The sequence below is a fragment of the Branchiostoma floridae genome, chromosome 9 (assembly GCF_000003815.2).
Source record: "Branchiostoma floridae strain S238N-H82 chromosome 9, Bfl_VNyyK, whole genome shotgun sequence".
Taxonomy (NCBI): domain Eukaryota; kingdom Metazoa; phylum Chordata; class Leptocardii; order Amphioxiformes; family Branchiostomatidae; genus Branchiostoma; species Branchiostoma floridae.
Window position 1 is genome coordinate 11910057 of NC_049987.1, and position 14663 is coordinate 11924719.

General features: G+C 42.3%; 3 protein-coding genes across 5 annotated transcripts in view; 1 reads left to right on the forward strand and 2 right to left on the reverse strand.

The window, feature by feature from the left end:
* LOC118422642 (organic cation transporter protein-like) overlaps positions 1 to 1578 on the forward strand; it is a 3332-nt gene extending 1754 nt beyond the window's left edge. For both annotated transcript variants that reach the window (XM_035830301.1, XM_035830300.1), the window contains 3 exons: positions 316 to 530; positions 1038 to 1146; positions 1359 to 1578. In XM_035830301.1, the coding sequence (XP_035686194.1) occupies positions 316 to 530; positions 1038 to 1146; positions 1359 to 1572 (538 nt within the window). In that variant the 3' untranslated portion in view covers positions 1573 to 1578. The remainder of the gene's footprint in view (positions 1 to 315; positions 531 to 1037; positions 1147 to 1358) is intronic.
* Positions 1 to 9295, reverse strand: part of LOC118422638 (collectin-12-like) — a 27616-nt gene extending 18321 nt beyond the window's left edge. The window contains 1 exon segment of the mRNA XM_035830295.1: positions 8981 to 9295. Coding sequence (XP_035686188.1) covers positions 8981 to 9127 — 147 coding nt within the window. The 5' untranslated portion in view covers positions 9128 to 9295.
* LOC118422641 (short-chain collagen C4-like) lies at positions 4951 to 13400 on the reverse strand. Of its 2 annotated transcripts, XM_035830299.1 has the most exons (7): positions 13131 to 13326; positions 8882 to 8980; positions 7531 to 7609; positions 6783 to 6892; positions 6600 to 6660; positions 6369 to 6440; positions 4951 to 6188 (listed from the first exon to the last, which is right to left on the reverse strand). In XM_035830299.1, the coding sequence occupies exons 1-7, from the start codon at positions 13275 to 13277 to the stop codon at positions 5707 to 5709; spliced, it is 1050 nt and encodes a 349-aa protein (XP_035686192.1). In that variant the 5' UTR covers positions 13278 to 13326; the 3' UTR covers positions 4951 to 5706. The 2 variants fall into 2 exon arrangements, with proteins under 2 accessions (XP_035686192.1, XP_035686191.1); XM_035830298.1 differs by lacking the exons at positions 4951 to 6188; positions 6369 to 6440; positions 6600 to 6660; ... (1 more) ...; positions 7531 to 7609; positions 8882 to 8980 and adding exons at positions 10264 to 10766; positions 11285 to 11356; positions 11903 to 11963; positions 12125 to 12261; positions 12463 to 12559 and having other exon boundaries at positions 12987 to 13400.
* Between the last annotated feature and the right edge of the window lie 1263 nt (positions 13401 to 14663).

The window sequence follows — 14663 nt, forward strand, 5'->3', positions numbered from 1 at the left end:
AGACTATACTTATCGATCAAGTTGTTAATTTAGTGCGTATGACGACTCTCCTTTGCCAAGATACTGCAGTTGCATAATTGACGACTGGTAACGTTAACCGAAATTTGCTTTGTGTGATTTTTTTTCCATAGATTTTTGCCTGATGTATATTCTCAATATAATGGAGATTTGTTGTCCTTCATTTTAAGAACTGTCAGTCACACAAAAATTAAATTACAGAGCATTGTACAAAATCGCTTCCTATGTACACAACAAAATAGTGGCATAATGTACCCCTAAAAACATAAACGTGTCCTTTCTGTGCCACACTCACAGTTTGAACACGGTGTGTATTTACATCGGTCTCCTGTTCGGGACGTCCCAGCTGGCCGGCAGCCATTACCTCAACTTTATTCTCGGCGCATGTGTGGAAGCAGTCGGCATGTTGACGGCAGGGGTGACCATGCGGAGATGGGGCCGCAAACGGTCCACTGTTGGCTTCAGCCTGCTCGCAGGTGTCTCGTGTGTGGCCACGGCTGCTGTTCCAAGCGGTAAAGTTGCACTCTCACTGTACTTGCGTCAAGCTTGCGTCACGGCGAGGTTTGAAAGATAGTCATAGAATTTCAGAGATAAAGGACGAATTTTCTTACTGTTTGTGTATTTTGTCGTCTTCTAAGTCATACTTATACGTATTACGCAATATCTGAATTATAAAAATGGGAGAAAATTACAAAACAGTGACGCAGTGAACGAACCCCGCAGTGACCCAAGCTTGACGCAAGTGCTGTGAGAGTGCACCTTAAGACTTCATTTTGCCATATCATAGCCATAGATTTTTTTTCTTTCGAGCGGCAAGAGACCCACAGCGTATTTTACGATGGTATGTTTCTATCGTAAGTTACGTATGGTTAAACTTTGTAGTTTTCAGTTACTTCACAGTTACTTCACAAAAAGTTTGCAAACCTACAGTGATGATCCAAAAACTTTAGCGATCTGTAACTAACGTTATGACAGTTAAACTGATCGTTGAGGATCGCTTGTTTATTATTCCATTGCAGGTCTCGGCCATGTGACGACAGCATTAGCTACGGTGGGTAGGTTCGGCGCTAGTAGTACATTCGCCATCCTCGACATCTACTGCACAGAACTCTTCCCGACTGTGATCAGGTGAGCAAATTCCTCACTTGAGGCGTCGCCAAAATAAGCAGGAACTTATTTTATTTATCTTATTTTATTTATTTTATTTATTTCTGTCATGTTTACCCAGGGTGGTCCAGATCACAAAAATCGGTTGCATCAGACAATCCGTGGTCTGTTTAGATCAATTTGTGTTTAGGAAAAAAATTGTTAGGAGAGTATTGCCCTTATCATTACAACAGACACATGGGCGTTGGCACCACCATCATGGTCTCCCGGGTTGGCGGGATCGTGGCTCCGTTCCTCAGTCTCCTTGGTAACGTCTGGCGGCCCCTCCCTCTGCTGACGCTGGGCGTGCTGTCCTGCGTCACCACCATGGTCGTCACCGTGCTGCCGGAAACACATGGCGTGCCGCTGCCTAACACTCTGCAGGACAGCGAAAACATCCGGAGGTGAGCCGAGACAGAACTAGAGTTCCACGAACACATACCTTTGCCAAATAAACCAGGTTTGTTATGTAGAATGATTTCTGTAGACATAAATTTGTCACTCATTACATTTTATTTTATATGCCTGGAGTTGGTTCATAAAATTTCGCCATTGATTATACAAATTAGATCCATATTTACACTATTAATATCAAATTGTATCAAGCATCACTTAAGCTATCAGCATACCAAAAATCATGATGATCCTTTCATTCTTGACTTATTCTCTTTCAAAGTCTGAAACAAAACCGGCATCTGCAGTTCAAGAAAAGACATTATAGGGGACCCAAACATACAGCACTTACTCTCTGCCATCTTTCTCAACTACATATGTGACAAGTTTGAAAGTGTTATCACGGAATGCAGTGGATCTATCGACTTTCCTCATCAATTATGCAAATTAGCTATTAATTGGTATCTCATTATGTAAGTTTTTACTTAGGCTATCTACATACCAAAAATCATGACGATCCGTCAACACGTTCATATTTTCCATTAATTATGCAAATGAGATCAACATTTGCATAATTAATATGTATTGACAGTTCTTTTTCTCAGCTACAAATGTGACAAGTTTGAAAGTCCTATAATGGAATGCAGTAGATTTACAAACTTTCCTCATTAATTATGCAAATTAGCTGTCGATTTGCATAATTAGAATTCCATCATGTAAGTCTTCCCTTTGGCTATCTACATACCAAAAATCATGACGATCCGTCAACACATTCATATTTTCTCATTAATTATGCAAATGAGGTCAATTGCATAATTAATATGCGTTGATATTTTTCTCTTTCTCATCTAAATATGTGACAAGTTTGAAAGTCCTATCATGAAATGCAGTTAATTTATAAACTTTCCTCATTAATTATACAAATTAGCTGTTGATTTGAATAATTAGTATTCCATTATGTACATTGTTACCTGGGCTATCTACATACCAAAAATCATGACGATCCTTCTACACGTTCCCGAGTTATTCTCCTCCAAAGTTTGAAAGGAAATCGGCGGCTGCAGTTTCAAACAAGCCGTTAGGGGGTCAAAACTTACAGCACTTACTCTCTGCCCCAAGGGCTATTTACCATTTAAACATCGCGACCACAACATGTCCAGAACATGAGATATAAAAAATTGAGTTTCTGCTGCAGTACCTTAGCAAGCCGCTAGGGAGCCCATTATCGAACTTGACCTTCGTTTTCCCAACCCCTACCCACCTACCAAATATTATCGGGATCCATCCGAGGCTTCTTGAGTTATGCTGTTAACACACACACACACACACACACACACACACGCACACACACACAGACACACACACACAGAGACTCACAAGCACAAAACATAACCATAGCCATTCTGGCACTGTGGCTATATTTGGGTGTAATGGTTACGTCATGCCCAAGCCTATAGTGTAAGATTGACAAGAAGTGACCCCAAAGGTCATAGTTGCTGCAAAAGAGGTCAACACCACTATGAACCAGACGATACGATTACAAGAAAATTGTTTATAGGGACAGTACATTATACATGATGGGGTGTATATATGCTATGTACACATAAGATTTAATAATCTGTAGACCAAGAATAAGGGCAACTAGGGGGCCCAAACTTATGTTACTAACTCCTGAGCATAAGAGCTATCTAACACCCAAAATTCGTGACCATATCATGTTTAGAAGATGAGAAAACACACCCGGAAGTTGCGCTGCAGTACCAAGGGAAGCCGCTAGGGGGCCCATTATCGAACTCCCCCTTCGTTTCCCAGACCCCTACCCACCCACCAAATACCAGCTGCATCCGTCGAAGTCTTCTCGAGTTATGCTGTCCGCAGACAAAAGTTTGCAATTAAACCCGCGCCTGCACTTCCATGAAAGCCACTAGGGGGCCCAAACTCGCAGCAATCACTCCCTGCTTTAAGGGCTCCCTAACGCTCAAAAATCACGACCGCAGCATGTCCGGAACGCGAGATATCAAGCATGCAGGTCCTGCTGCAGTACCTTAGCAAGCCGCTAGGAGGCCCATTATCAAACTCGACCTTCGTCTTCCACACCCCTACCCACCCACCAAATATCAGCTGCATCCATCGAAGTCCTCTCGAGTTATGCTGCTCACAAACGGGGAGAACCACACCACCAAACCGAAAACATAACCTTAGCCATTCTGGCAAAGGTAATAAGTCAGAATATCGGGAATCTGTAGAGAAAACTCCCATATATCTTGGTGGGACGATTTCTTACAAATGTGAATTCACGTTTCCTTTTATTAAAATTAATTTGCCACTTACCGAAATGTCTGTCGTTTTGGAGCTGCTGGCTTCCTTCCTTCCTTCCTTGCTATTTGTCATGATTAGTGATATCGATAAAAGTTAAGTTCGCTGCATTTCATGATAGGACTCTCAAATATATGACATATGTAACTGAGATAGAAATGTCGAACATTGTTATATAGAGATCATGCAAATCAGGGCCTCATTCATGTGCAAATGCTACAATAGCATTCTTTGCTAAGATTATACTTTCATACTTTGAAAAACTTGTTGAAATTAATAATGATTTCTGTTTGCAACTGTGGTCGTTACCACATTATTAGGACAGTAGCTTGGTTCCCATCATGATTATAAATAATGTCATGCACTGTGACTTGCAAATTTCTGTTATTGTCTTCCCAGGAACTCGCTCCCCTCAGCCACGTGTAAGTCCAACTCTGCCGCCATTCCCCAAAAGACTTTTACTGACGTCTCGTATGAGGACAGAGTGCAGTATGAATGGGTGGAACTAGTTACAGCTGTTTGACTTAGTTATTCTTTTAGAGAAAAGACTGTATATTTTCTGCTTTCCTGTTTGTTTCTTTGTTTGTTTGTTTGACAAAAACTTAATCAGATAATATTGCAATTTGCAATAGCACCACATACGCACCACAATGCGATAGAAATTACATAGATAATAACACATGAATAAAGATGATGATAACTCTCGTACTAATGCAGACTAAAAATATGTTTAGGAGGAACAGGTTAAAATTCAATAGAAATGTACAAGAGTATTTAAGAATGAGTACTCCATCTGATGTAAACAAAATATATGAGATTATACATGTGGTGGCAATACGTGCTCTTAAATCTGTGTATGTTTTAAACTGACAAGGGTAGTTTGCTTTTAGGGTGTAGCAAAACAAATATATAATCAATGGTTAGTGGTAAAACATTTCGTCGTCTCATGTCATTGTATCCACCATCTCATGGAGCTTTGGTGCTAGAAAATAATCATTTCCAGACACCGTTGTATAGATCCTTTTCAAAGTTTACCCATATGTATTTTGGATGAAATACGTAGATGATGACGTGTGATACACACCATGCAGTTGTTTATTGCGAAAACCAAAACAGCATACAATCGAACATGATCACATCGTCAACCACTGAGCACGCCAAAATATACACATAGATGCCAACATGTGGAGCAGACTTGACTTTTACAAGTAGAAAATTAGACTATAAGAATATGTAGGGAAAAGACTTGATTTGACTAGCTTTAATTTGAGCACTTGTAGCCAAACCAACACCTAATGACATTTTATAATATTCTCTAAGTTGTTGTGTCATTCCATTACAATAGAATCTAACTTCACATGAGCGTAATTTCAAACAGTGTGACAGTGATGACGTTGGAATGAACATTGAATCACACATCATTTAGTTGCCACTTTAAACACTTCGCAAACTAGTAATTGTTATTCTGGCCAGGCACACTTTATCGAAGTTCCCAAGAAATGTAGTTATTCTAATTATGGACAAAGCAAAACCACAGAAGACTTGAAATTCTGTTAACAATGCCCTCGTGCCAATGTCACAGACTTCGTTACATCAACTATCAAAAGCTTAGGAAAATCACCAAACACAACTCAGCTGCATCAAACAGCTGGATTTGACAAAATGGATCTTCAAACAGAAATATTATAGAAAGGTGTGAGTGTCAACTCTGATATGATATGATAACCTGTTTTTCTCAGCAGGTATCAATAGGTGTCAAGACAAGAGCTGCGTATTAATATTGTTGGAAAATGATATACTAGTAATTACAGAATGGATGTTCCGTGAACAGTTCTACTTGGTGCAGACGACACAGGTGAGCTCCCTCCCTTCCACGTAGTTAGGACACGGCAGGGACCCACAGCGGGCTTCCACGGGGTAGAACAGCGCGCCGTTATCGTTGGCTTGTCCGCCTGTTACGGCCTCGGGCTGTTCATCCACACAGACGTACTCTTTAGCACCGGGATGGTTGTAGTGACCAGCCATGAGGTAGCCATCGTACTCCTGGGTCCAGCCGGTGGGGCAGGTGTTACGGGCGGGGATCATCAACTTACCGCCGCGGGTTGGGACGTAGCAGACCGCACACGGGACGTCGTCATCGTGAAGGGAGGTGGAGCCGAACGGGACGTTTCTGTCCAACTGGTACTCAGCACCGTACATGTAAGCCTTGGCCCCTTGACGCCCATCTTCGTACCTCCCCCACTGTGGGTTGGTGGGCAGACACTGGTAGTTGGTCCCACCGCCTGGCAGGTTGTGTGCTGTGCCTCCTGCTACACCTGAGATCAAACAAGATTTCACAGTCGTTTGAGCAAACAGACATAGTCAGATCTTTGGTAAATATTATTCATTGAATGCCACCCCAAGAGTTAACTTGTGGGTCTGGCGTTGTAGTACAGGTAACAGAATATAACACCAAAGCTAAACTGGTGCCGTCTGTATTCAGGTGAAAAACCTACCCGAGTACACCAGCTCTGCTTCGCTGTTACCAGCACAAGTCTTCCTCCCCCATCGGGTGTACACACTTCCTCCTGGAGAACATATGATTACAAATAAGCGTTACTTGCAGTAACGTAACAATAATTATCTAATGTTACAGCTACATAAACTATGACGTTCCTACATGGAGCTAGGCAGCCAAAGTGTGAAAGTAGTTTATGAATATATATTTGATCAACAGTACTAGTCACCTTCGCCTGGCGCCCCGTCTCTTCCCGGTGGTCCCGTGTCTCCCTTGTCCCCGGCTGGACCCTGACATAGTAATAAAGTAAAAACTGGTCAATGCCATATAACCCTATTTTGTATTGCCTCATTCATATCAATATAACGATCGATGACATTTTTTAGCCATCAAAGCAGGATAAGTTCGGTACCTGTAAGCCGACAGGTCCGGTCGGTCCAGCCGAGCCTTGGACTCCGTCCCGTCCGTCCCGCCCTGCTACTCCGTCCCGTCCCGCGGGACCAGGCGGTCCCTGTGGGCAACCTGCAGGGTACAGTCAGGTCAATGGTTTGTTATTTGTAAATGCTTTTTGTGACAGAAGAGATAATTTGATTTTGAATATTTTGATTAAATTAAACATGAACATAAATTCCCATCACCGTTGTTCCATTTTCGCCAGTTATCGTGTTTTAATTATTTACCAATTAAACAGAGAGCTAATTATGTAATATTTTACTTAATTGTCCAACCGTAATTCATACCACTAATTACTTGATTATCCTACTGTATTGTTATCATTCTCTATGTATTACTGTACTTTATCATTTATGGATTGTAATCATTTTCATTTCGTTTAGAGGAGAAAAAAAAGGACCTAGTGTAAGCTTTACATGCTTTTCCCTCCTCCTACACATATTTTATAAATCGTTTTCGCATTATGTTTTATGTAATATTTTGTTTGGCATATCTTTGAAAAAATCATTTACTGATCATTTATATGTCAAATGCAATCGAGGTAATAGATGACACAGTATTGGTACAAGAGAGGTTCCAGAAAGAAAAACTTGTCAGTATGTGTAGTTCCCATTTGCTTTTTCCTTGCACAACAGAACTGGCACAAAATTTAGACTCGATTCAGTTCAATACATAAGATAACAACGTAGTAAATCGTCAAAACTCACGCCCGCCCAAGGCTGGCCCGTCTCTCTTCACTCGCACGGCACCATGGTCCCCGTCGTCAGGAGTCATCACACCGTCGTTCTGTTCACATTGTGACAGAAAAAGGACATCAATGTCACGATTACAGGAAATATACTAAGTAACTCCAGTATTTGCGATAGGAAAGACCCGCGGGCGACACCCATTCATGGTAGTTCACGTTTGGTGTTGAAGTAGGGACAAAAGGCACAGGTGGCGGTACGGAATACACATGTATTTTAAAGCAAAAGTATGAAGTTACAGCAAAAACAAGTGCTTTGAAAAAAGTTAGCATTTCGCCCAGGTTTGCCTGTGTGAAAGGTAATTGAACAAAAATGTGCAGGAGAAAGTTACTAACGGGCCGTTGACTCTAAAAAATATCATTTTGGACAACGCGCGTTTTTCCAGAAAATGGATATTGGACGAGAAAGCAGTTATGAAGTTGCAGCACTTCCTGTTGACTCAAGACTACAGCACTTTAACTTAACTTTGTTCAGGTACAGCATATACGGTATGGTGATATAGAAAGTTTATTTTGCAAGTTTATGCCCTGATGCTAATTGCAAGTACGTGTACATGTACATGGTGGAAACATAGAAGATATACATGTGACAATGATGAACATAATTGTAAAAAGAGGCTATTCGAATCCTAGTCTTGCCTATTTCTAAACAGGTTGGGATTGACTTCTTTTTTGGAAGCAAGGGAAAACGAAAAGCCCCACTTTTTTTACAATTCGTGCACTGGAAATCAGGTAATATGGCCATTTCAAGCAATGTCAGAACCACATTAACAAGTATATGAGCAGAGGCATTTATCCAGCATGGCCTGAACAGGTCTGTTTGTTCATTCCAACAGCGGAAACATGCAAAAAAACAAATCAAAAGTCGGTCTTGTTGTTCAGGTTGCAAGACGAAAGCATATTATATACAAAAACAGAAATAGGACATTTCGCCTCCCGCTGAATTCAAACTCAAATCTCTCGATGGGAGATTATGATACTCTAGTCACTGAGCTAGATTTTACTACATTAAAATCAATTTATTCCAACAGGTATGTTGTATAGATATGTATGGCATCGGTTGACAGAACAGATCCGCCCATTTCTTTCAATACGGAACCCTCTCTCTCTGGTCTCATATGACAAAATCTTAATCGAACGGGGCTAGTAACTACACTTACTACAGTCATGATTGAGTATCGATCCACAGTACCATACGTTTTGTTTTGACACACCAGTTCACAGACATTCAAGATGAAGACCCCCCCTCCCGTCACAGGGTTGAAAGAATCGGCCAAAGTATGGCAGGGAGTATCATGTAAGGGAGTACTCACTTCAGACAGATCGACGGCCTGGTCCTCGCCAGTGAAGCCAGCGAAGAGGTTTTCCAGAACAGCCAGGCGCTCTCTAGCAGCGGTCAGCTCCTGCTGCATGTTGTGCACCACCACCACCCCCGTCAGCACGCTGATCCCGCACACCAGGGCGGCCAGGACGCCGACCAGCGGCCCGACCAACACGGGGAGACGGTCCCGACGGGTCGGTCCACCGGACAGGAACGGACTCTGCTTCTCCGTTGCCATGTTTTCGTACTTTCGTGGCTGCTTATACTATATCCAAGACAAACTATCAATACTACAGTACGTTTAACAACTCTGATAGTTGCAGCAGTACCCTGTCTCACAAGGAACTGAACTGCCGAGAAAAAGAGCGAGGACCAAGTCTTATTCTTAGGACTTCAGCGTCTCCCCTTACCCACAATATTGGTTCTCATTGACCAAGTGATTTTTGCTTCCTGTAAGTTGATATGTTTACGCTATTCACCCAAGCTTTTCTATAACATTTCCTAGAAGAAAACTGCGTTGGGGAAAATATTACCCGTTGACGTCACCATCGCGCCTTTTCGTTGGTCAGAAATCTTCCACGTGCTATGCATGATTGACAACTAACTACATTCAACTCCCTCAACAAGGAACGTGACGCAAACAAAAGAACTATTGATTTTGCAAACTACACCTGTATACTATTATTCAGTGAACATCAACGCTCTATCTAGCGTATTCATTGGTGTCACTGACCGCGGAGTAAATGGCACAAGCAACATTAAAACCCAATGGAAAGGTTTAAAAATGAACGGTAAATGGGGTGCTGTAATTTTGTGTATTTTGTAAAACGTGATTTTTTTAACAGAATGTTCCGAGCGTCAGCAGAAGCAAAAGTAAACTTAATATCGTCACAATTCCGCCTGAACTTTCATGATATGGCAGGAGACAGTAGATACATAACAAGAGAGACAGATATAAATTATTACACTTTACATGGAGTTGACTTCTACCAGTAGAGTATTGATTATCCATGATCCATCTAACAGTATTCATGCTTAAGGCAAAAGTATGCCGGACACGACAGGTCAACACGACATTTCATATTCCTCATAAAGTCTATACATATCATCTTCACACTAATGTATGGTTATTTGCTGGAGTGGCTGTTATCGACGTCAACTCCATCCAAAAGTTGGCCATCTTCAAAATGTCTTCATCCATCACACTGAAAATTATACAGCAGTTCTAATGTAAGAATCATCTCCCCGTCCTTTGCGAAAACGGAAAAGCATTTAATGTGATAACCTTAGAAAAGTTACGTTGGTTTTGGTAAGGAAGGACAGAGTCCAACCAATGTCAAACCCTAAATATTCTGCGTTAGTAACGATACAGGTCTAGAGTAGATGTTCAATGTTCTACTTTGTGCAGACGACACAGGTGAGCTCCCTTCCCTCCACATAGTTATTGGGGCACGGCAGGGACCCACAGCGGGCTTCCACAGGGTAGAACAGCGCTCCATTATGTCTGACCTGATCGCCCAGTACGACCTCGGGCTGTTCATCCACACAGACGTACTCTTTAGCACCTGCGTGGCTGTAGTAACCAGCCATGAGGTAGCCATGGTACTCCTCGGTCCAGCCGGTGGGGCAGGTGTTACGGGCGGGGATCATCAACTTACTGCCGCGGGTGGGGACGTAGCAGACAGCACACGGGACTTCGTGGTCGTCAAGGGAGGAGCTAAACGGAGCATCTGTGTTCAAATCGTACTCTGCTCCATACATGAAAGCTTTCCACCCTTGGGCTCCATCTTGGTACCTCCCCCACTGTGGGTTGGTCGGCAGACACTGGTAGTTGGTCCCGCCGCCTGAATGAGTATAATGTGTGCCTCCTGCATAACCTGAGATAAAAACAGGATTTCCGACAGGTTTAGAGAATATATAAATCTTATAAAACAGATTATATTGCCAACCAACTTCGCCTCCTGCTACAAGATACACATATACAAGGGCGATTCAGCAATACCAAAATGACTTCAAATCTCTCCCTTTTGAGAAATAAAAAAATTGCTATCACCAAGAAAAATACCTCTATGATATAGATAACTTCGAAATTCGTAAAGCCATAACACAATTGAGAATTAGTAGTCATAAATTGAATATAGAAACAGGAAGATACCGCAATATAGCCCCTGACCAAAGGTTCTGCTCATTTTGTCCAAAGCAAATTGAAAATGAATTTCGCTTGTCAAGGAGTGCCCTATGTATGATATAGTACTATAGGAAGTACTATTCTGTTACTGCATGCAACTATTTCATTTTAGTTACTTGTTTCAGGTTTCGCCGGTAGCTGGTCAGCATGTTATGTACAACTTAAGAATGGCACCACAGATAGTATATATGTGTACTCAGCTCATACCGGAGTACACCAGCTCCGCTCCGCCGTTATCAGCACAAGTCTTCCTCCCCCATCGGATGTACACACTTCCTCCTGAGGCAATGAGAAACAATATTTTTCCTTTGTTACAACAGCTTTTTCAACTAAATATAGATAGACTGTGTGGATAAAGAACATTTTCAGCACAAAATAGAGTTACGACCGAGCAATTAAAGCATATATGAGCATTGTGCCTGCACTTATGACCGGTTATCCCCACAACAATGAGTCAAAAGTGGTATAAAACAGGGCAAAGTTCACATACACAAACACACACAAACCAACGAGCAAGCGACATATAGGTAGGGCCAGGCAAATATGGAAGGACAACATCTAAAAACATATTAACAAAGAACAAATTGGGCAGACTAGACAAAGTCGGGGAGCAGGGATCCCCTTCCGAGACCGAGAGGAATGGAGAAGGCTCTAAGGCCTACATAAGGAAGATATAAGATGTACGGATGTAAGAAACTACGCCTAGTGTGTTGCCGTTTGTGCTAACCAGGAATTGTGACATCATTTAACATTACAGTATTTAGTATAGAGGACGTTAAAAGATAAGAGAATATAGACTACAGATGACACACAATTGCAAATCACCTTCGCCCGGTGCTCCGTCTCTTCCAGGTGGCCCTGTGTCTCCCTTGTCCCCGGGTGAACCCTGTTATGGTGATGATAACGACATTAACACAAGGAAACCCATATCAGGACGTGAGCGATGATGAGCGACGCACAGTCTCCTACAGACGCTTCTATTCACTTCGACATTTATGTAGTTGTATCATGGTAGTGAACAGCAATTAATCACGACTATCCTCTAACCTGCAAGCCGACAGGTCCTGATGGTCCAGCCACGCCTTGAACACCATCCCTTCCGTCCCGCCCGGGCTGTCCGTCCGTCCCGGGCTGTCCCGCGAGGCCATCCCGTCCGTCTCGCCCAGGGGGGCCTTGAGAGCAGCCTGAACTCAACAAATAGCATCATCAATTTTTCGTCATACAGACAGACCATAGGCACTGCAAGCGCAATCTACAATTAAGCCTCTCCTGGATAAGGAGTAGTTCTGCATGAATAGTTCTGCATGAGTATAGTCCCTGACAATGATATATTTTGGTAATCAATCATAGAAAAGTTTGGGTTAAACTAGCCATGTAAGACTCACGGTCGGACTGTCCAGAAGAGCTGATCGCCTGTCTCTTGACTCGCACCGCGTCATCCAGACTCGTACTGGCGACTTCCGCACCCTGGCCGACACCTTCCTGTGATATACATTCTGTTTTAAAAAGTTGACCTTGTCTGCAGACAGTAATATCTTTATGATGACAGTTTCTTCTTTAGGTACGAATGAGGCAAGTACTGTACTAAGTGATATGGTCAGGTTGCAGATAGGAAGGAAGAAAACGACAAGAAAGACATCACTAGAATTCAACCTTGTCCTGCTGAGCCTGTATATATATACGGGATGCACATATATGATTCCTGTATGTGGGTCCGGTATCTTTATATGGGTTTGGGACATTTCTCAGCAGCAAACCGCATCAATTGGGGAAGTAACTCGTAACTCTGCAGCATGCAGTAGCACAGAATAGGTTAAGTTTTACTGATTATTTAGCCAGCTTATGGGGTTAAATTCGCCAAAAATCCTCAGCAGGGGCTAACTTGAATTAATGAATGAAGCAAGTGCACCTTTGATTCGTCAACAGTCCGGTCCTGTCCAGCAAGTTTACCATCCAGCAGGTTCTCCACCGCCACCAGCCGCTCCCTCAGTCCGGTATTCTCGGTCTGCAGGACTGATAACTCCCGCCTCACACCTGCCAGCTCCTGCTGCATGTTGTGCACCACCACCACCCCCGTCAGCACGCTGATCCCGCACACCAGGGCGGCCAGGACGCCGACCAGCGGCCCGACCAACACGGGGAGACGGTCCCGACGGGTCGGTCCACCAGACAGGAACGGACTCTGCCTTTCCGCAGTCATCTTTGCTTCCTCAGATGTGTAACTGTTTTAGCAAAAGGTAGATCGCTCTGATTTCTTTACGGGCTAACTTTAGCCTACAGTGGACAAAAACTGTGCGTAAACGTATTCGATGGTTCGATTTTTTGTTTATTTCCTGTAACTTGATCCACACCTGTTAACCCTTCCCAGAATGCAATGGCGTTAAAAGGGCCTTGCCTATTGACATCACCAGCAGATCTTCTCATTGGCCAGAATTTCAGAATGGACGAAGACCGTCCGCTCTGAAATTTTGGTACATGTTTACTACTACTACTTGTAACTACCCAAACAACTCTTAGTAACGTTTGACCTACCTGTAAGCTTGCCAGAAGAGTAAAGACATCGCCAGATTCTGTTCCGTGTACCAGGAACTGACAGTAAAAAAAACTAGAGTTCCACGAACACATACCTTTGCCAAATAACAAGGTTTGTTATGTAGAATGATGTCTGTAGACAAATGCATTACTCATTTCATTTTCTTTATAATCATATGCTTGGAGTTGGTTTATAAAATTTCAACATTGATTATGCAAATTAGATCCCAAGTTACCATTAATCGATATCAAATTGTATCAAGTATTACTTAAGCTATCAGCATACCAAAAATCATGATGATCCTTTGATCCATTCTTGACTTATTCTCTTTCAGTCTTTAATAAAATACACCCCTTACTCTCTTCCCTCTTTCTCAGTTACATATGTGACAACTTTGATGAAAGTACTATAATGAAATGCAGTGGGTTTTTGTACTTTTCCTAATTGATTATGCAAATTAGCTGTTGATTTGCATAATTGGTATCTCATTATGTAGGTCTTCACTTACGCTACCTAAATACCAAAAAAATGATGATCCGTCAACATGTTCATATTTTCTCATTAATAATGCAAATGAGGTCATCATTTGCATAATTGATATCTATAGCCATTTCTCTCCATCCCAGCTACATATGTGACAAGTTTGAAAGTCCTATCATGGAATGCTGTGGATTTATAAATTTTCCTAATTAATTATGCAAATGAGCTGTTGATGTGCATAATTAGTATCTCATTATGTAAGTCATCACTCATTCTATCTACATACCAAAAATCATGACGATCCGTCAACATGTTGTAGAGTTACTTCGTCCAAAGTTGAGTTTCTGCTGCAGTACCTTAGCAAGCCGCTAGGGGGTCCATTATCAAACTTGACCTTCGTTTCCCGATCCCTACCCACCTACCAAATATCATCAGGATCCATCCCAGGCTTCTCGAGTTATGCTGTTAACACACACACAGACACACAAACACATCCAAAACCTAACCTTAGCCATTCTGGCAAAGGTAAAATTGTCGCAGTGGTTTTAGTCTATTGTCCAGGTTTGTGCGGCA